Source organism: Hibiscus syriacus, unplaced genomic scaffold (genome assembly GCF_006381635.1).
Source record: "Hibiscus syriacus cultivar Baekdansim isolate YM2019G1 unplaced genomic scaffold, ASM638163v2 tig00000538_pilon, whole genome shotgun sequence".
In the NCBI taxonomy this organism is placed as follows: Eukaryota; Viridiplantae; Streptophyta; class Magnoliopsida; order Malvales; family Malvaceae; genus Hibiscus; species Hibiscus syriacus.
In genome coordinates, this window is record NW_024061797.1 from 231,714 (window position 1) to 254,368 (window position 22,655).

General features: G+C 34.5%; 1 protein-coding gene, 1 long non-coding RNA gene and 2 pseudogenes across 2 annotated transcripts; 1 reads left to right on the plus strand and 3 right to left on the minus strand.

Moving 5' to 3' along the window:
- Positions 1-1,808: 1,808 nt before the first annotated feature.
- Positions 1,809-4,135, minus strand: LOC120208412 (60S ribosomal protein L23-like). The gene is made up of 4 exons (XM_039207700.1): positions 4,024-4,135; positions 3,420-3,704; positions 2,188-2,229; positions 1,809-2,056 (listed from the first exon to the last, which is right to left on the minus strand). The coding sequence occupies exons 1-4, from the start codon at positions 4,034-4,036 to the stop codon at positions 1,974-1,976; spliced, it is 423 nt and encodes a 140-aa protein (XP_039063631.1). The 5' UTR covers positions 4,037-4,135; the 3' UTR covers positions 1,809-1,973.
- An 821-nt stretch (positions 4,136-4,956) lies between these two features.
- On the minus strand, positions 4,957-7,502 carry LOC120208019 (annotated as a pseudogene).
- A 677-nt stretch (positions 7,503-8,179) lies between these two features.
- LOC120208420 lies at positions 8,180-8,551 on the plus strand. The gene is made up of 2 exons (XR_005524314.1): positions 8,180-8,306; positions 8,431-8,551. It is a non-coding gene; the product is annotated as an uncharacterized LOC120208420 (long non-coding RNA).
- An 11,697-nt stretch (positions 8,552-20,248) lies between these two features.
- On the minus strand, positions 20,249-22,403 carry LOC120208029 (annotated as a pseudogene).
- Positions 22,404-22,655: the final 252 nt, after the last annotated feature.

Genomic DNA, 22,655 nt, shown 5'->3' on the forward strand with positions numbered 1-22,655 from the left:
ACAGATCTCTGTATAAGACTGTGATTTAATTTAAAAAAAAAAAAGCCCAGCTACCCAGAAAGCAAAAGGAGATGAATGATCAAACCCTAACCCCCAAAATTCAAGAATTTATCTGATTCTGGGTATTTTCAAACAGGTGGAAAGTGGAATCCTTCAATCTGATAAAACCCAAGAATAAAGTCAACCCTTTGTTTTTTGACACCATAAAATGCAAATTCAATTTCCAAGAGGGAAACTGGAAAAAAGCATGAAACTTTAGAGAATCTCGAAGCAGGCAAAAAAAAGATCAATCAGCTAAAATTTTTTTTTCCCGGGAAAGTGATGGAAAAATGAGCTGCAAAAAATAACGAGGTTTGAGCAGGAATGATTTATTGGGTGAGGTGTCAACGTTGGAGGAGAAGTCGATGGAACTTTGATCATAACTGTGAGATTTAAACTTCTTTATATGGCGTTTTAACCTCAACTATTATCAGATAAGATAGAATATTGGATAATTTTATCCAAAATTTTAACCATCTTAATCCATTTTTTATGTAAAATATTTTTGATAATGAAAATAATTATTTTTAAAAATTTTAACTTTTAATTAAAAAGTATAAATTAAATGTTAGTGATTAAATGATTTATTGTTATCAAATGATTGATAATATTTAAACAAATGTTGTTATGTACTCATTCTAGATTTATCAAAAAAAAACTTTCGACTAAAGAAATTATTTTTGAAGATGTAAATGATTTAAATTTGAACGAATAAGATTATATTTATGATTGATTATTCATTTTCTAAGATGCTCATCCTCAGTGTATAAATTTTGAATATTATGTTTGTGTTTATTTATTTATTTTTTAAGATATTTATATTTGGTTCGGTTGAATTCTCAAACATGTATTTTTCATTCACAAACATATTAATTTATATGATTACTAACATGTTTATTTAGTATTAACAAACATATTCATTTAAAAATGATGAAATTTTATCATTAGTCCTTAAACTCTTTAAACTTCACATTTTGAACTTCAAAATTTTGAGTTGAAAGCTTATAAATGAGTCGAAAGCCGAACTTTCAGATGAGTTTAAAGGAAAAATCAGATAAATAAACTTATAAATGAGTCGAAAGCCTTTACCAATGTTTAAAATATAAGCATAAACAAACAAAACATATCTCTATTTTTGTTTGTATGTTTATTAAATAAACATGAATTCTGTTTGTATTCATTTATTTAGCTTAATAATAAAAATAAATAGAAATTTTGCAAACAATTCACAAACAATTCAAACTATGAATTGAGTATATAAAATAATATACTTATAAAAAAATTACTTTCATTTAATAAAGTCCAAACTCAACACGAAATAATATATTTATAAAAAAACTACTTTTACTTAATAAAAATTAAGATTTAATTGAAACAAATAAATATATAGAGTGGTATTATGATAAATATCTCTAAATAAAAGATAAAATTACATTTTTCGGGTTAGGTTAAATATTTTTCATCCTAAACTCAACCCAAACATTATCTCTAAAAACACAACCCGGCCCAACCTAAACGTGAAAACTTTTAAAAATCCAACCTGATTGTCGAGTTAGGTCAAAACCCATCAGGTTTGGATCCTGTGCCCATCCCTATTCCTGATGGTTAACATCCTGCTATGATAGATGGATCTGTAATAGCCTCTACAAACTTAGCGTTCACAGGTTATATTTACCAGATATTAGCTCACTATGATCACAATTACATGTACAAAGAGTATACAACTGATTCTCAAAGTTCTCAATACATCATTAAACCAAAGATATAGATGAATAAAAATTTGAGGGGCTTCCATAAAGTACATTCATTTTCAAATCCAAAATCAAATCAAAACCATCCAAAATCTATTAATTTAGAAACAAACACCAAGTATTGAACCAGCACACTATACTCAGTCGAAAGAAGCAGAAACAATCTTCCACAACTTAGAATTCCTAAACAATGGCATTTGCTGCACTTGCAATCCTTGGCCATAGATCAGCACACTCCTTTCCAATTGGACCAGTTATGGCAGAACCTAAATTTATCAGTAAGAAAAATGTCATTTGTAATATCTTAATAAAAGACAGCCTCAAGTGTACAACATAAACACTTCACAGGAAAATATGAATTCAGGGCACATGGTAATTATTTTTTTTGACGTCATACCTTTCATCTCTCCTTTTGGATTCACGATGACACCAGCATTGTCTGCAAGTAAAAACAAGGTTTGAATTAGAAACTTTATGTTTATAAACATCAAAAACAAAATGGGCAATCATAGAAAAAGTTCTAAGTGAACATTTAATGACATGTAGAGCCCAAATGGAGCACATGCAAGCATTGAGAAGTTAATGCATCTGCAATGATGGACGCACTGAGTTTTCCAAACAACTGTATCAACCATTGAATACTAGTGTAGATACCTGACTTATGTCTGGTTATACAGACTTATTTTAACTAACTATAAACATGTAGAGACCAAATGGAGCACATGCAAGCTTCAAAAACTTAATGCATCTGCAACAATCAAACACTCAAGTGGATACCTGACTTAAGTCTAGTAATATATAACATCGGTTTAACTAATTGGCATAAAAACTTTCCAGAAAAAACATTAAGAACTTTAAAAGGGGATGGCAAGATAGCGTGATTAACATTTTATTTCAAATGTCCCAACCTGGACAGGGATGATAACAATGGTTACCACCTGGTATTGATAAGGTAGGTAAATCAATTTAGCTGGCTATGGGAGGTGTAGAGAAATGCTGAAATAAAATTCCCCACACTACATCACCAGCATAAAAACCATAATAGTCTATAAAAAAGGCCAAATGAGAACAAATGTATCAAATTAGTTTATGATGCCAGTCACTGGAAGCATCAAATCATTGTAAATGCAGCCTAAAACACAAAACATGACACCTCTCAACCAGCATAGCCACTATCTTAACAGGAAATTCTCCACACTACATCACCAACACAAACACCACAGAAAACCATTACAATAGTCTACAAAACACAATGAAGAATGCAAACAAACATACCAAATCGCAAAACGTGGGATCCCAAACGAGAGAAACCTCACTCAAAAGTTATTCGACCATTTGGGTTCACATTACTGGTCTCGGGAAGCAAAATAAAGTGCATGTTAATGCACATATCATGACACCGCTTAACCAACAAAGCCTCTACTTCACAGTAAATAGTCTCATAAACAGCACACAGGTATTAGGTAATATATGTTTCCCGATCCTTTATTTAGCTACTACCATGTCCAATGCACATGCATATCCATATACAAGGAATTGATAACTAAACATCCTACATTCAAACCAATCCTAAATAACATAGTGCATAACAAAAAAAACTAACACTACAAATCCAGTATGAGATTTTACCTTCAAAGTACATGTAAACACCATCCTTTCGGCGCCAGGGCTTGCGCTGCCTCACAATGACAGCAGGCAAGACCTTCTTCCTGAGATCTGGCTTCCCTTTCTTGACAGTAGCCATAACCATATCTCCGACACAAGCAGATGGCAAACGGTTAAGGCGGCCCTTGATTCCCTTCACAGAGATGATATAAAGGTTCTTAGCACCAGTGTTATCAGCGCAGTTCACTGTGGCTGCCACTGGCAAACCCAGTGACATCCTGAACTTGTTTCCAGCTGACCCTCCACGTCCTAATCACCAAAATAAGAACACCCAGCTATCAAACATCTCATAGAAATAAACAATAACCCACATAAATTCTCCCTCTTTTTTACATTTTTATGAACCTTAAGCGTTTTAAATAGGCTAAACAGCTATTGAAGAAATAAATAATTTCATTTCTGGGTTTTCTTACTCTGGGTTCTTTTTTACAAGTTTAGGATCATAAATACCAAATATAAAGAAAATGCAGAATTCATCCCGTGGCTTTTTTTCTCGGGAAACAAACGGAAAATGAAAATAACACGAACAAAAGATACATGGACAGAGAAAGAAGAGAAGGATACTGACCTCGCTTAGACATTTTTTACGACTGAAGCGAAACAGATTGCAAATGGTACGGGTTTTAAGCTTTTATATAGACAGCGAATTAGGGTTTTTCTTTTCTTCAGGTTGCTCCTTTCGGTACTGTTGGAGGCGCTGATGATTTCTCCCTTACAATTGGGCCTTGGCAAATATTTAGTGCAAAAAAATTACAGCTTTTTTTTTGAATTCTTTAAAAAGGTATTTTGATTGATAATTTTATTTTTAGATTTTGATATTGATTATAAATAAAAAAATAAATTATATGATTTTATTAAATTAAGAATAATTAAATTTTGTTTGATTTTAAATTTATTTATTTATATATATTTAAATTTAAATTTTTATTTTCTTAAATCTCAATTTAAAATAAAAGTATTCTATCAATCTCTTGAGACACTCGAATGAAACATTGAGATATTCAAATGTAATTATATATGATATTCGATTTGATGCTATTTTAAAGAATATATAATATTAATCATAGTTTTAAAGAAAATTACAACATTGGATAATGAAATCATCAAACTCAAAGTGCAATTGCAATTGCTTGCTCTTTCAAGTATTGCACTTCGTTATGTTAGTAGATAATATCATTAGAAAGGATCAAAAAAATAGCAAGAAAGAAAATGAAAGCACAGAGATTTTTAGGAGAAAATCATAATCATAGAAAATTACGGATAAAAAAGAAAAAATAATTAATGTCAAAATTAACAAAATACAAAAAGCTTAGGGCTATGCTCTGTTTTCAACTGTTAAATTTACTTCTAACACTAATTTTTAACATCATAGTTCTATACGTAACTCAAAGAAAGTATATTACTTAATCATTAGTTCTATAAGGTTTAATTATGTGCAATAAGACCGTACCGTGAGATTCCGGTCGAGATTATTGGTGGCTCACAACTCTTGAACACATTTGGTATAAAATCACTCGAAACCTAAAACTTGTAGATTCAATCAAAAAGCATACAAATTACAATATCTTTGGTTATTAGAACAGCTCAAGTCCCGAATTCTATTATAAACAACCTATATAAGAGATATCGATCTCGATTCGTGTATAACTACCTAAATTTTCAAACTTACAAACTGCTGTGGCATGGTGTTGAGGTTATTCGACAGACCCGGATCTTGCTACCTCGACGGCTTTACACTTTTCGGCCGGAAATTCAGACTTCGAGAATGGATGTATGCCACTGCAATTGAGAAAGACTGCAGGGCTGAGAGTGGTGATTGAAAATGAACAAAATAAAGGCCATCGTGAACATGTGCTATCCTCAACATCGGAGAACCGTGCTTCGAGCCCTGAAAAGGTTTTGAAGTCAAGGCAATGGATATCACAATGATTATTCGGGGCTATATCATCTGTTGTTGTTCGACATTAACATTTCAAGTAGGCTAAATCATAGTTGTAAAAGATGGGAAAGATATAGCCTGATATACCTGAATGAAAACATCGAATGGCTTGCTTGCATCCGAAGTATCTATCGAAGGTAAACCTCGTTCTTTACTTGATCTGCCTTTAAGTACAGTAAATGGACAGCCCAAATCCCAGCCGCCGCAGTCACAATGTCCTCCGGATCTCCATCTGTCGATAAGACTAGATGGGCCACCAGTTCCCTTTCTTGGCCACCGTGAATACCTGCTGGAACTAGAATATCCGTACTTGTCGAGCAATCATTCACAGAACAAGCACATGGAACCGAGGCTTCCATAGTTTCAACATGTTGCTTCCCCCTTTTTCCGGAGAAAGTTTAAGCCCCAACCCCCGATGTCAGGCAGTGGTTTTGTAGGCAAATGGTCCCTCACACACAACAGCAGCCAATTCAAGGTTCGGTGGAAGTTCTTCCGCCAAGTGATTCATCGTATTGAGTGACACGGAATTGCTGACTGTATCTTGGCATTGAATCCAAGAAGAATCCTCCATTATGGAAATAGGCTGAAGTCTCGACGCTGTGCTCGGCTTGGACGAGTGACTGCTCTTGAATACTTCCACCATCTTTTTTGGTAGACCCTTATTCTTCCTGTGGTTATAGGTTGAAGTTTGCATATCTGGATTAAAAGTTTTGATACCACTAAACAGAACAAACTCCGTCTCCTTGACTTTAGAACCTTGGGGACAGATCGAGAAAGAATTCAATACTTTCATCTTACCGACAAGGTTCGAATCATCGGAAATCCCATGTTCCTTGTGACTTCCCTTTCTTGAATGGAACAAGTACATACAGTCCGGACCCCTACCCCGAGCTGATCCTTCCTTTGACAAATTGGCTACATATACCACCCGTTGATTATCCAAGGAGAAAATGAAATATGGATTCCCACCCTTCCATGTGCATTGAAGCATTCCTTGATAACTTGTTGTTGAAGAAGAAGAAGAGGACTGATCGGAGCATTTTGTGCTTGAACTCGACATGGGAACAGGCCTTTTATGCACGGTCTTGGATCCGAGTTTACGATTTTCGGATAAGGGTGTTTCACTTCCTAGCTTATGCGAGGAATAGTTATTGTAACCACCAGGAGAGTTCATGAAGTCATAACTTACCGATCTTTTAACATCATTCAACTTGGATTGACATCCGACGCACCAAATTTCCGTAACAATGGGCTCTTCAACATATTCGACATACTCCGGCTGCCCCTTTTTGAACTTATGACCCACTGTTCTACAGGACGGATGACTACTCCATCGGTCCCAGCTGCAGGTGGACAGTCGAAAACAAACCTTCTGAATTCACAAGTATCTTCATCTCCAATTTAGCTGAATGCAATCCATTTGATAACATCCCCATTTTTACCGAGCACAAGTTTACAGATAAGTTGCATTGAGCTGCTTTTGCTGCATTGATACGAATCAATTCGACACAACGTCGAAGGTATTTCTCATCTAGGGTAACCACATGCCTCGGAACCATGTCGCCTATGCTGAAAATACTCGGAAGAAACAAATCCATTAAAAGACTTTCTCCCTTCTAACCGTTTACCAGCATTTATCATCAGAGCATGCTGTGGATTTGCCCTTCTCACCAGCTTTCTCGATTTAATTCGGAGTAATCCGTCCCATTCTCTGCCAAGATATCCATGTTTTCTTCCAAGTTCTGCAACGACTCGTCTTTCCCCTGCTCATCCTTCTGACCACTGCCAAACGTGTTGTCCATCTTCGGTCTCGGATTGAAGATATAGAGCCTAATGACGGGCACACATTGCTGCCATTTTCTGCCACGAAAAATATATAAGCCTCCAATTAGTCGAACTTGAACTTTCACAAGAAATCTGCAGAATAAGATGAAGAATTACTTCAAGATATAACCAAAGAACAGAAGCAAATACACAACGGCAACACCGCAACAAATCGATTAAATAGGTGTACTAAAGAAAATCCGATGTAAACATCCCGAAAACCGGTCTCGGTAACACTCCATGTAAAACATAAAAGGGTTATATGGAGAGCATTCATAAAAGGGGAACGATCTTTAGGCTTGAAATTTGCAATTTGAACTAATTCACACTGGAAAAGATACAGAGAAAGGTATGTATATGAACATTCTGAAACCTTCCAACATCCCAGGGAAGCTAGCTGTTGTTAAAATATCCTGGACAATGTATGTATGTATGTATGTATGTGTGTGACATAATGATATCCAAAGTAAGTGATTTGGCTATCTAACCAGGCATAGAACCGGAATGGAATAATAACTTTATCAAGGAATAAGTGAGTTATCAACAAGAACATATGCTTTTGTTTATGAATCTGATTTCATCGACATCAAGATCATGAGCAAATCACATACAACATAAGACATAATTCAAACCAGAAAACTGACCGGTTCTTGAAAATTTGCACAAAAACTGGGAACCAATTGCTATTTAAGCAAAGACTGTCGAAATCGAACTTGGAATAAGAAAAGTAAAGAAGAAAGTTGCAAACTTTTATGCATAGAATAAACAAAAAGCTGAACTTGTTTTCTCCTCTTACCTCAAAGAAAAGGGTCAACTACTCCAATCCAAAAGAACTTAATCAAGTTTGATATAAAGAGAAAAAAGAGAGGAAGAAAGCAAGCCATACAAGCTTCCAAGCAGTGTGTATATATATGTGTTTATATATTGCTTTTGTTAATAGTAAAATTTGGTAAGTTGTAATCTGTTTTAAGGCACAAATCAAGGTCTCTTCTTTTGTTTAAGAAAGATATATAAGAAATCAAAGCAAAGGGAAAAGCACCCCAAAACTGAAGCAAAGGTAGTGGTGGGATGAAGTTGAAGAAATAGGAGTGTTCTTCCATGGATTCAAGTAGGACCCATTTTTCTTTTTATCTTTTCTTAGGCAAATAAGAGAGAGAAAAGAAAAATAAAAGCTAATAAGTGAAAATCGGGAATAATAGACAGAAGAGAAAGTTGAGTTGCAGCGCATGATATGAACAGAAATCCACTAAATCCAAAATAGAGTCACTCGGATAAGCTGAAACGGATTTTTTGTTTTAATGTTTGAATTTATTTGGAAATTTTTATTATTTTTTAAAAAAAATTAAAAAGAGAACACAAGGGTGTTCTCACAAGCGTTTTTCTCGAAATATCATCGGTGATCAGTATATTTATCGATCTAATACCGGTCAGATTATATTTTTTGATCTAACACCCGTAGCAGTAAAGCGCGCCCCCTGACCAGCGTTATACGCTGATTTGGCGCCACGTGGGTATAGCGCGGCACGCTATGCTGACTGGGTTACACGTGGGGTATAGCGCGCCCCCTGAACCGCGTTATATCTATGTATCTAGACAATTATATTTAGCGCGGACCCTGATCCGCGCTATACCATAATTACATATATCACGGTGCAAGTACCGCGCCTTGTATGTCTATATATACCCTTCTCCCCCGGTTATGTTCCTCACATCTCTCCTCTCAACTTATAAATTAATACAATAATTTCGTCAACGAGTCAATAATTTTGACAATCTTCTCATATTTAGTTTAGAAGTTCGTGCGATTTTTCGTTAATAGGTAATTTTATTATAATTTTTTATTATACTTATTATTTATTATGATTATTTGAAAAAATATACTAATTATTTTCAATTAATTTTTATGTTTGTAAAATTGAAAAGCGAGAGTATACGTCGAAATAGTTTTACAGTGCATGTAATAATATAAAATTATATTATTTAATTTATTTACATTGATGTGTAAAAATTTATTGTGTTATATTTTCGTTCATATATAATTTATTTAATCAGGTTTGTTTCAGTTATTTTTTACAGATATAATATTGCCGCACTTTTAAACTCAAAGAATGTCGCGACTTTCAACTATTGTTTATTATGATGAAATTCGAGAAGATGAAAATGGCGTTACTTTCGTATCAAATGAGCGTGTTAAAATATCATTCAATAGAAACATAACTCTTGAGGAGCTGATAACGAATATTTTGAGGAAGATTCATGTTGGAAGTAGTAGAAGAATGTCGTCATTGCAGTACAAATTTCCAACATCATTTGTCATTAACTTATACAGCGTTCGAACTTTCGAACAATGATGATGTTGAAATGATGGTTGAAGCTCAAAGTAATTATTCAGACGCCGCTATTGAGATGTATGCACATTTTGTTCAAGTGTGTGCTGTTCGGGGTCAATCATTAAGCTCCCACTATGGGCTGAACAAGTTGACAGCCCGACTACAGTAATGTGTAATGATTTTAATGCCATAATGAGAAGACATTCATCCGTAACTCCTTATGATATGTACCGAGGTGGGTCCACGAACAATCGGTATGGCAACACCGCGTCCAGTTCAAGGGGAAGGCATTCATCTGCAAATTTCTTTGACCATATGGAGATGCCATCGACGCAACCATCTGTACAGTTTCCAATTGACACGATGATTTCAATCTCCAGGGGGAGGCATTCGACTGCGAGCTTTTTCGATCTCAATGTCGATATGCCTTCCAGTTCAAGGGGAAGGCGTGCAAGTATGTTCTTCGACCTAAGTGTGGAGAGCATGGAGGAACCATCATCTCCACTAGAAGAACCGCTTCGTGAGCCTGGTGCGGATGGTGCTGAGACTGGACTATTCATTCACCCAGAATCACCGCAATTCAACTCCGATGATGATGAAGTTCCAGGAAATGTGGCATAAACTGACCCTCCTACACCATGTATGAAGCTGATTATGGTGCAATGTACGGGCCAGAATTTACGGATATACCTCATCTCGGTGACTATGGATATTACTTATTAATAAATAATAGTGAGTTACTTTAGGCATGAAGTTTTCAAGCATGGAGTTTTCAAGCAAAGAAGAAGCGGTGATGGTTATAAAAAATTAAAATATCCGTAATTCTGTTCAGTCCAGTAAATCGATCGACGATCGAAAAATATGTATGCTACTGGGCCCGACGCGAAAACGGATGCAAATGGATGGTTCGTGTATCGAAAATGAAGAGGAAAAACAACATATTGGAACTAACAGTATACAACGGTCCTCACACATGTTGTGCTGGAGGGGTCAACCAAGATCATCCCAACTTGGACTCTGAAGTGATATGCCCATGGTAAAAGCAAGCTCTCATATAACTGTTGCACTGTTGATTTCAACTATACAACCGCAGTATGAGTACACTGTCACCTATAAAAAAAACTTGGTTGGCAAAACAAAATACCATTGTCAAACTTCATGGCGAATGGGATGCATCTTGCAACGAACTTTCAGGCTGATTTAGGCTTGTGAGGTTGAATCCTGGGACAATTGTGGACTTTGAAACCTCCTATGCATACCATAATGATCGAGTTCTCCGCGATTGATGCCAATTCTACCGGGTTTTTTGGACTTACTCACAGTGCGTTAATACTGTCAAATACTGCAAGCATGTGGTCCAGATCAACGGGACTTTCTTGTATGAAAAATACAAGCAAGTTTTATTATTGGCAGTTGTCCAAGATGGAAATCGCAACATTCTTCCAGTTGCTTTTGCTCTTGTCGAAGGAGAAGATACAGATTCTTGGGCTTTTTTCCTCCGAAATTTACGTGCACGTGTTATCACGAGGGAAAAATCTGTGTCATTTCTGATCACGGAGTTGGGATCAAAGCAGCAATGGAGTCTTTGGGTCCAATGTGGCAACCACTCTTTGTCCAACATAGGTATTATAACATCCTCAATACCGGGTTAGTGACCAAATTGTAAAGTTTCAGAAATTGGTGATTAAAGTAGGATAATTGAATAATTCAATGATTTATTGGAAATATGATGAAGGTTATTTAGTAATTATGGAATGAATTAAAGGGTAAAATGGTCAATTGATAAGTAAGATTTTTTTATATTCCTTTTATAAGATAAGGAACCACGTGGAAAAGGAGAATTATCCAGAGTTTTCTTTCTTCTTCTTCCTCCTCCCGTATCTCCAAGCTCAAAGGTAAGTTTCTTGTTTATGGATTAATTGTTGATTTTAAGGTTGGGTTTTGATTATTAGATGATAACTAAGTTTAAGGAAAGCTTAAGTTATCTTAAAATCAAAATATGATGGAGTTAGGAGGGATTAAAGATTTGAGGTTCTTGGGTGAAATCTTGAAATAGAGTTCATAACTAGAGTTGGAAGTTAAATTTGACTTGTTAAGGGGTCTGATTAAGAAGTTAGGAGCCATAGAATGTAATTTGGAACATGTTAGAAATTGAGTATGATTCTTGAATTTCATAAGGAATATAGGATTTTGAAGTTAAAGATGATTTATATGGATATAAATTGGTTTAAAAATGTGTATATGAGTTGAGAATATGAAAGGTGATGAAATTTGAGTTGATTTGAGATGATTTTCGTGCTAAAATGATAGTTGGGCTATGTGCACCGATGCATCAAGGGTAAATTTCCAGGAATTGTTCAATGTGTATCGATGCACAGGAAGTGCATCGATGTACCCTTAAAATGGAAACATCGAATACAATTTATGCATCGATGCATAAGGAGTGCGTCGAAGCACATGTTAAGAGATACATCGATACACTGTAGAATGCATCGATGCACTTCAAGGGAAATAGAATTATACCTTTCTTTTGGTCTAAGAAATGATAGATTAGCGTATATCAATTGAATACTGATATGTATCAATGTATGATCATATAGATATTGAGCACGAACAAGTCCCGGAATGATTATCAAGTCAAGATTCGATCGAAAGAGATGAAAGCATAAAAGTGGATTGGAACTTAGTGAGGCTCAGGTGAGTGCATACAAGTTAGTTTATGATGTTTAATGGAAATAAGGCTTACGAAGAGTCTATTTCCCATATTAGAATGCATTAATTTATGATCATAGACATATGTTTGATTTGGGTATATGTGATATATATATTACAATATGTATTAAATGGTTTGTGTGAATACATGTATTGTGATAAGTATAGGAATTAATATGAATGATCTATATGATTACATGGGAATGTGAAATAGGTTATATGATAGTTGACCATACATGTTAATAGTATACGTGATCAATTATAAGAATCAATATAATATATTTATATGAATACATGAGAAAGGTGATGAGTTAAATAAGATTAGACTATAGAGTAATATGAGAATAATATATTAGTGAAGGGAATTGAGTATAAATGATGATACCAAACCATAGGATAAGTATTACTTATAGGATATTATAATATTATATGAATATAATATAACTTTATGAGGAAGAATTGGGTGTTATATGAGTTAGGTATGGAATGATCTATGTGTAAGTAAATTACGTGATTATGTGACTATGTGTGAAATAGTGTAAACTAGGTAATTATAAGGTATGTAAATATATGGTTATGGAACAAAGTATGTAATAATACAATGTTATTTGAGTTACTTAACAATAAGTCATAAGATTACAGGCATATGTAACGTAAGTCATAAGATAAAATATGGGCTTACATGTATTTGTGGATATATATATATATATATATGAATAGATATGATATATGTTTATGTAAAACCATGCAAAGTTATATGAGAAGGGAACTACATGATTATGTGATCATATGAGAATGAAATAAAGAGCCATGTGATATATGTCATGAGATATATGAAAGAAAAAAAATATATGTGATAAGTGAAAGTGAATCATATGATTATATAATGTTCTACGTGCAAGTGATCTACGTGTATGTGTGATTTATATGGAAATGAACTACTTGACTACGTGTGATCTTATAAAAATGTAATAAAAAGACTATGTGTATATGTGAATGCGTGATAACATAAATATTAATGCCCATGTTATGTGTCATACGAGCTAGAGGTATAGTTAGCATGCCAAGAGTCGAGGGTCTACGCGGTCCTTCGGGACATATATGTATTCTTTGGAACATGTGTGAGGTCTTTTGAGACACATACTTGATCCTTGGCATATGTATATGATTCTTAAGGAATGATATGTGGTCCTTAGGGACAACCTTATATGGCACTTCAGTGCATTTCTACGCGGCACTACGGTGCAATTCTACGTGGCACTTCGGTGCATTTATACGAGCTGTGGTGACAGCATTAGTGCACAACCTCTATAAACTCACATATCTATAGTTCTCATAAATGTACATGGGCTAGACAAAGATATAACAATAAATATATTACATGTGAAAAATATGCTTTTGTGATATATGTTGATATGTGTATTGCACGAGTCATATGATGATATGTGTATTGTTTGGTTACACGAAGCATATGTTGGTTAACAAGGTTAGGTTCAAGAGGATATGATCAACACATATAAATGATAATAATATGGATAGTGAAATAAGGCTAATGATAGAAATGATGAGTGAGGAATATATGTGTGTATATGTTTTTATATGTAATGATATATATATTGCATATGTGTTACAGGGATTTGTTACATGAATAATGGTATGAGTGATAGTAGTAATGGTTCATACATGATTACAAGCTATAATTTATATTTTATGTTTATTGCCTCACTAAGTCATCGACTTAGCGTGTGATTGTTTCGCACGAAGGTTACCAAAGTAAGAAGAGTAAAGAGCAATGTGGAGCAAGACATATCAGTTCTTCTTACCAAAGGTCAGATCAGAAGAAATGTGAATAATATGTATTTTAATACATAAAGTTCTAGTTGGCATATATTCAAAATAATATATTGTATAAGCTCTGAATAGTTCGATAAAGGTTTTGAATAAGTTACATGTAATAATAAATTTTAAATTACTCATTATTTTATACAAGTAAAGGTTTTTGAAAAGTCAATGTGACGTTTCGGACTCGGATCTGGGTCGGATACGGGTTAGGGGTGTTACAAGTATTGTCTCCGACACATTGCTGCGAACTACCACGAGGGACAAGCTCAAACTTGGATGCAAGGCGGTTATGTCTATCACCCTAGATTAGTTGCAGATCTACAGAAAAAAATTGTTGCATCAAATGGAATGTATGTAACAAGCTTCTCTAGAAGGCATGAAGTGTTTCGTGTCACAGAGTTACCGCGACCTCTTCAAGGGATTGAAGCTGTGTTGTTAAGAGTAAATCTAAGGGACAGAACGAGCGACTGCGGGTTTTTTCAAGCTCTGAAGTATCCATGCTCTCATGTGATAGCAGCTTGCTCGCATACACGTCAATACTATAACCATTTTGTGGATCCCGTATACCTACTATCTGAAGTTTTTAAGGTATACGAATTTGAGTTTCCCCCATAGGTAATGACAAAGACCCTGATGAGGTTGAAGATTGGCTTTCGATTGTACCAAATCCGAGTTTATTGAGGGAGCATGGTCGTCCAAAATCCAATCAAATTCATTGCGATATGGATATTCGAGAAAGATCTAGACAAGACAGAAGATGTGGGCATTGTAGAAACCCAGGACACACTAGAAAAATATGTCCACTTCTGTTGTCATCAAGTAACAATTGATGAGGAAATGATGTATTTGTTTATCAAATAATAATTCTTGTACTTTAATTTGCATTTACTTCAAGTTAATGTCATTCGATAATCGATGATGAAGATTAAAAAAACGAACACAATCATTAAATTTTATTAAACTAATACAATTTGGTATTTGAATATAATTTTAAATACAACAAACTTACAATAAGTATTAAATGGTAAATGATAACCAAATTACAATAACTGATATTAAATTATAATAAACAAAATGAACTGAAATACATTAAAAAAAAGTCCAACAAATTTAACAAAATAAAGTAGTATTAAATGAGAAATAAAAAAATTACAATTTAACAAAATAAAGTAAATACAAATATAATAAAAAACAAAATCTATCGATGTCTGCGACGCGAATGTGCTTCGCAAGGCGGTGGCTGTCGTCTCGAGGAGGATTTCTTCATATCACTGGTTCTGACTCCTCGTTGTCATCATCATCACCATCATCGTCGTCGTTGTCATCGTCCTGAGCATGTATATTAGGTTGATGAGGAGCTGATGACGATGATACACCTCCATAGAATAAGGACCCTGGAGGTGTATGACTGACTATCCACCGGCCTGCGAAAACTGGGAAAACTCATAAAACCCAGACATCGCTAAGTGTGAAAACTGTACAGGAGGTGTCTGTGCTGCGGCCATGGGTGATGAGGCTGAACCCGCCAAATATCCAACATATGAACCCTAAGTCAGATCTGCAAACATAGACCTATAATAGCCAGGAGGGGTCATCTGTGATGGTGGCGGCGGCGGGGTCATAAAACTAGGTGAAGGCGATGGCGATATCATATATGGTTGTTGTGGCTGCTGTGAAGGTCCTGTTGGTGCAATTGAGGATGAATCGGAAGCACCTGCTCTTCGTCCACGAGTCGGGAGACGATGGTGCTGTGTCGGATCACGTCTCTATCGACATCACGGAAAGGTATGCCCTCGTGCATCCTCGGGAAGCAGAAACGGTTTCCCGTTACTTGAACCACTCATAATAATCTTCAGCAACACTCAAGAGGTCAAGTAAAATGGGCTCTCTACGGGGAAGGCGTCGATGTCGATCCTCCACAACACGACCCACTCATGATGCCTCACCAGCCAATCTGTATCTGTCTTACCTCGTCTATCTAAGCTATGCAACTCGTCCATATTGCGCGGTGCATCCGGAATTGGTTGAAAACAACCAAACTACCGGAGTACACGATCAGTGGAGTGCCACTCGACGGTCGCATAACAGATCAGATGGACCATCGTCTTCCAAACATCTGATGGACCCCTCAACTCAGGTGGATAGCCCCCTCACATCATCAGTAGAATATGGCACCCATTTAAACTAAAACAAATAATATATAATTTTTATCAAAATAATAATCTAATTATAATTATAATCTAAAATCAATTTTTAAACATTAAAATTCATACCTGTGTGTCAGTCTTCTGATCGATTAGCACCCTAATTTTTTCTAAATCATCAGGTAGCTCCTGTTGATTTTTCCTATCATTAGACCACCTATTTAAGGAAAAAAATTTATTATACGCTGTATGAAATTACTAATATACAAAATTAGTTTTATAATTACCTCAGAAGTAGTGGAAATACGAATGAGTTCTTCACAACAACATCAAAAGGGCAATCTGTTGAGTTAATCGAATGACGAAATTGGCCAAGAGGGGGGTGAATTGGCAATAAAAATTTTGTGGAAGCTTTTGCAGAAATTGAAAGTAATTGCACAGCGATTTACAGTGGTTCGACTTTCTCAAACAAAGTCTACGTCCCACTACCTTAGCTATCCACACTAAGGATTTCCAACAAATTCACTAATTTGTTCTTTCTTTTGAGGCCAAAGAGATAACCTTACAATTCCCTCAAGAGTATACCCCAACTCTTGAGAACCTCTTTTCCCAAAGAGAAGATTACAAATTTGCAAACTTACAAGAAAACCTCACAAGGTAAGATGTTTGCACAATTCTAGAACAAAGAAAAGAACACTCAAAGATGAATACAACTGAGCACAAAAAGTGTTCTTGAAAGCAAAATGAATATGAATGAAAATGGCTTGAAATGCTCAAACTTGAGGTTTGATGCTTCTCTTTGATTCTCTCTTGATTCTAGTTGCTTGATGTTTCTTGTTATTGATCAATGGCTTCTAAGCTGCTTAAACACCTTGGATCACTTCTGAACGTTGGGGATAATTAGAGAAGATATTATAGCCGTTTTAGTGTGAAAACATTTAATAAAACAGCTTGGACAGTGGGGGGAATCGGTTCCTTATCATAGGGAATCGGTTCCCTAAGTGTAAAATTCAAATATTTCGACCGTTGAACAGGGGGGGAATCGGTACCCCTTGGGGGGAATCGGTTCCCTCCGAGCATTCTGGAAATCTCGGAGCCAAACCATTCAGGGGGGAATCGGTTCCTCCTATGGGGGGGAATCGGTTCCCTCTGAGTATTCTGGAATTTTTGGCTTTGAATGGTTCGAAATACTTTGTAAAATATTTTGAAATTGTTTTATGATTAAAACTTAATTTTACACTTAAGTAAGGATCAAAATGATTTTTGAAATATTTGGAGTAATGTTTGATATTCGAATAGTTATATCGAATATCTTAGAAAATCATTTGGAAAATCTTAAAATCCATTTAACTTAATTTGTTATATCGAAATATTAAAATGTTTCAACAATCTCCCCCTTTTTGATATAACAAAACATTTTAGTAATTTTAAGATTTTTGAAATCAAGTTTTGAAATTAGAAAAAATGAAATTAGAAATTACTAGAAATTACTCCCCTTACTTTAACACTTATTCTTCTCCCCCTTTTGTTAAATCAAAAAGACATTGTAAAACAAGGTTTTGTAAATCATTTAGCCAATTGATTTATTATAAGCTTTAGCTGCTAAGATCATAATCAAAAGAGAGGTTAGCCATTAGTTTCATAAATCAATATTCAAATAATGTGATATGACAAAATTGGTCATATTGCTAATGATAATGTAAATGATGCAAAAATGAATAAACAAACCAAACATATAAGTTCACACCATTCATATATCCAAAATCCAACAATCCACAAAATCAAACATATCAAAATGTTGAAACAATATTCATTTTGTTCAAAGTTTTAAAGCTAAACATAAATCAAGCATCCGGATCGGTAGGAGGAAACGGGCTCGCATAGCGGCCATCTCGTGTGAGTTCATTGATCGAGCGTTGGTTGATCATTGTTTGCACGCATCTCCCGGAGAATCTCTAATTGTTGAGCTCCCATTGTGGATAAATGAGACTCTATAGAGGAAAAACGCGAGTCCATGGTAGCGTATCGGAATCGAATGTCTCCATAAAGGATTGAAAATATGGAGCATTTGATGCGTTTGTTGTGCTTGCTCCTCGGGCTGCTCTCGAGCTGATCAGGTTCTCTTCAACTTCATCAATATCCCTCATTAATTGTTCAAACTCGGGATCTTCGTCAGCTTCAGGTGGAGCTTGTGAAGAACTAGCTCCCGGAGTAGAGAACGAACCCATTCACCGGTTTCTTGTCCTTTACCCATCGCTCTCGTTAAGGAAAGAAGATTTTTGTTTCTTAAGAGGAAAAACGCATCTAGACTGACTCTAAGCCCAGCTTTGGAAAACAGATTACTCAAAAAGCAACGTAAACTAGAGATGAACAGTGTTTCTTGTTAGGAACAAGATTTACGGTTTCAACAATTTCAGCAAAAATAATCTGAGGTAGGTTAATTTTAATACGGTTTTCGAAACAATGTAACCACCAAAGATCCAAAGCTCTAAGAGTAATAACGACCTGGATGGTCGAAAACCACCAAGAAATCATTAGATGAAGAAAACGCTCATGTAGGTCTAAGACACTCGCACTATATCTTCTTTGTAACGAGAACCTAAATTTGTTTTCATTCGAGATACCATCATTATCTAATCCAAATGTATTGGCTATATATGCCGGGTCAATATATAAGAATTGTCCTAGAGGTAGGAACGAATTCCTATGGTTTTCTGTTTCAGCTTGGTTTTTAACACATACAGCATTAGAGTAGAATATACGAACAAGTTGATGGTAACGATGGGTTCAAGATCAAATAGTTTATCAAATTCCTTCTTGTAAATGGGAAGATATTTAAAATCGATAGCTAACATAGCTTGACGAGAAGGAATACGTTCTTCCCGGATTTTGTAAGAATCGAATCTGATAATACCAATATCGGTGATTCTAGACCAGGATGATTGAAACACGAATTTGGATAGTCAAACAATATTTTTAAATTATTAAAACCATTAATAAATTAATAAAGACGAATAATAAAATTTATTAAATTCCCATCAATTTGAATATTGCAAAAGAGAGAGTGTGTGAGTATAAATGGGTCCTACAATATTTATAAGTTGGACAATTATTGACTCAATCAAATGCATCTTCTTATGAACCGTCTAAGCAACAACCTTGTTGGAAAAAAACACATGATAACCTTTTGTTGTTGTCTTCTTACAACCAAACTCTTATGTTCCAAAAACAATAAAACACGCCTAACTTCCTAGCCTTTCATTTTTGTCAAATCCCATGTTGGGGATATTCATAAGTAAAATGATTATGCTAATTAGAGATAATCAAAACCCTAGTCATTATGTAATTATATTCGGGTAGATAATGCAAGCGAAATAATTAATTTTCTAATGAGACAAATCCTAGTCATTATTTTTGTATTTTGAAATAACATGTGAAAAATAAAATAAAAAACATATTAAATATTATTGTAGTAAAATTTCTAATTAATTTTCTTTATCGAATTTAGGTAGTGTTTTAGAAGCTCTCGAATTTTGAAAAAAAAAAAACTATAAAGGTAATGCTTTTTTATTCTAATACTTATTCATCCATTTGACTCGTGTTAACCGTTAACAAATTTTAATCAGTTGGTGAAACCCATTAACCTTAGGGGGGGGAGAGAGAAAACAAAATAAAAAAGTTGTCATTGATGATTAAATTTAGAATAAAAATATATATTAAAATTAGAATTCAGATCCTTCCAAATTTACAAATTACAACAAAGGGATGGACTTGACTACAAAAATGCAAAATCTCTTTCACTTTGAAGAAATTTTAATTTATTCTACAAATGCAAGTACATGTTTTGCAGTTGTATTTACTATACATCTCTATGGTATCCTGGTTTTTCCTTATCTAGTAACATACAAAGGATCCAATTTATTTATTATTTTATAATATATTTAAGAAAATTAAATTGATATTATATCGTAAAAAATCATGTATTATTCGTAAACTTAATATCTAAATCCATGACTGAATTGAGTGGTTACATCTCAAGGAGTTGACACCGTTTATATTAGCAAAAATGTCCGAGCAGTTAACCATATCTTCTTTTTCTTTCACGACAACCTGCATGAAAGTGATAAAAACAGATTAATAACTCAAAATTTTTGTTAATATATATGGGTTAATTGGACCAGCGTCCCTAAATTATTATTCGCATTTTAAATTGATCAATAAATTTTAAAATGTTCTAATTGAATCTTTAAAATATCAATATCATATCGATTAGATCCTTCTATTAACTTAGCCATCATTTAGGTGTTAAATGCAAACTTAAATATGACTTGAGTGTATTTAAAACTCTTGAATCTTGTAGATACATGTGTGTCTACTGTATGAATAACTTGGATACATTATGTTAAAGAAACATATAACGTTATTTGTACAGTAGGCACACTCGTATTTACAATTTGATTCAAATGTTGCAGATATGCTATATATCATATTGGAGTTGACATTTGATGTCAGAACTAATGGTTACAAGATTGACCGAAGGATATAATTTAATAGAGTATTGATACTTTATGACTGAATTATAACATTTTAAAATTTAAGGATCAATTTAAAACCTGAACCATAATTTGAGAACGTCGGTGGAATTAGCCATATATAGATCTTACTTGATCATCATCATCATCTTCCTCATGATTGCTAGAAGCTTGCCTTTGGGTTTCACCAAAATCATCATTTTTGCAAATCTCCCCCTCACTCGAGGTCGACTATCCGCTAATGTCTTGCGGCAGGCATACTACACACAAGTATATATTGTTGTAAAGTCAGTACCAGCAAACTCTGCTCCATGCATGCATGAATGTACATATATTTATTCATGTTTATATTGTGATGGATCTAAAAATATTTTTTAAATATATACTTATAATATTATTAGTTGGCTATTAATCATAATTTATATGCAAATGAATATAAAAAATATCAAGGTGACAACCATCAATAAAATATATAACTAATAGACGTATTTCAAGATAAACACTCATCTATATATCTTGAACTGCACACGCATCTGCCACTATATATATATATATTATGAGGTAGAATTTGTTCACACTATGTAAAACTTTTAATTTTATCTTTTTAGTATCGTTAGATGAGTGAAAATATATGGACGAGATTAATGAAAGGAAATAAGAAAATACTTATAGAAAAAATAATGAGATAATCTCAATCATCTATTTTTATTAATCCAACAATCCTAAAAAGACTTGAAGCTAAAAGTTTTAATCGATCAAAAGTTTAATCATTACTCCCTTATATTGTTGGCATGTACATATAAGTACGAGCAAGGATGGAACTGTTGAGGGCACATACGAATCTTTGTCTAATGATAATTTTAGTCACGACTGGTTTCAATAATTGTAAAATTAGATTTTAGATTAAATACTTATTAATTTTTAAAGTTAAACAATTTATTCATTCTATTATCTAATTTCGATTCTGTCCCTGTATATAAGACAGAAAGTGAACGATACCTTGATTTTCTTGGTGAAGTTCCTTTCATTGCGTTTCTTCATGTACCTATGGATCTTTTCTTTTCTTTGTTCAGCGGAGAGTTTTCCAACTTTGTTGAAAGTTGAATCTTCCAAACTTGACATCTCTGTTGCTAATGGAGTTGAGCTCATTCTTGCTCCCACCACTTGTTGATTGTCACAGCTCAGTCCCTATTGCAACAATCACAAATTAAAAGATGTTAAATAATTCAAACATTTTTAATATGATCAAACTGTTATAAAATAATCTTTAAATTTATCAAATTTTTATAGTTATTATAAAGTTACAATGATCATTTTATAATATTTTGATAATTTTGGGTTCCAATTAATATACTCGTTTTTTTTCAACGTGTACGTACCTGTAAATCCCCAGGTTTAAACATCAGTTGCATTGAATCCGGGCAGAAAATTCCGGCATTATCGCTTTGAAATTCCAAGTCTTGTGGTAAAAGTTCATGAGGACCCGTGATAATGTTCCCGGAGCAGAAAATCCCAGAATTATCGGCCGGCAAAGCATTAGTCATCGGCATGAAAGCCGCCATTGAAGGACCACCAAGAAAAGAGCAAGAAGGAGATGAAGGGTTTAAAGGCACATAAGAAGGCATGGAAGACAAACAATCGTCGTCAAAAAAGACGCCGGTAATGGTGGCGACGGTCCCATAAGCGAGGGTACCGTAAAAAGGGATGTTGATCGCCACCGTATTGAGAAAACCCGTCGACGGGCATCTGAATTTGAGGTTGCACTAAAGGGAGGTCGAATTGTTGATCTTGTTGAGTCAAAAACTGTGGAGGAACTGAAAAATTAGAAGGGGATTGACAGTGAGAGAAGTCAATGGAAGCTGAAATGTCATTGTCGA

Bases quoted from the DNA above. Each gene is read 5' to 3' on its own strand.
- LOC120208412 (XM_039207700.1), bottom strand. The intron at 2,230-3,419 runs GTAAAATCTCAT...TTTTACTTGCAG, and splicing joins TGTTTACATGTACTTTGAAG to ACAATGCTGGTGTCATCGTG. The intron at 2,057-2,187 runs GTATGACGTCAA...TGATAAATTTAG, and splicing joins TCCAAAAGGAGAGATGAAAG to GTTCTGCCATAACTGGTCCA.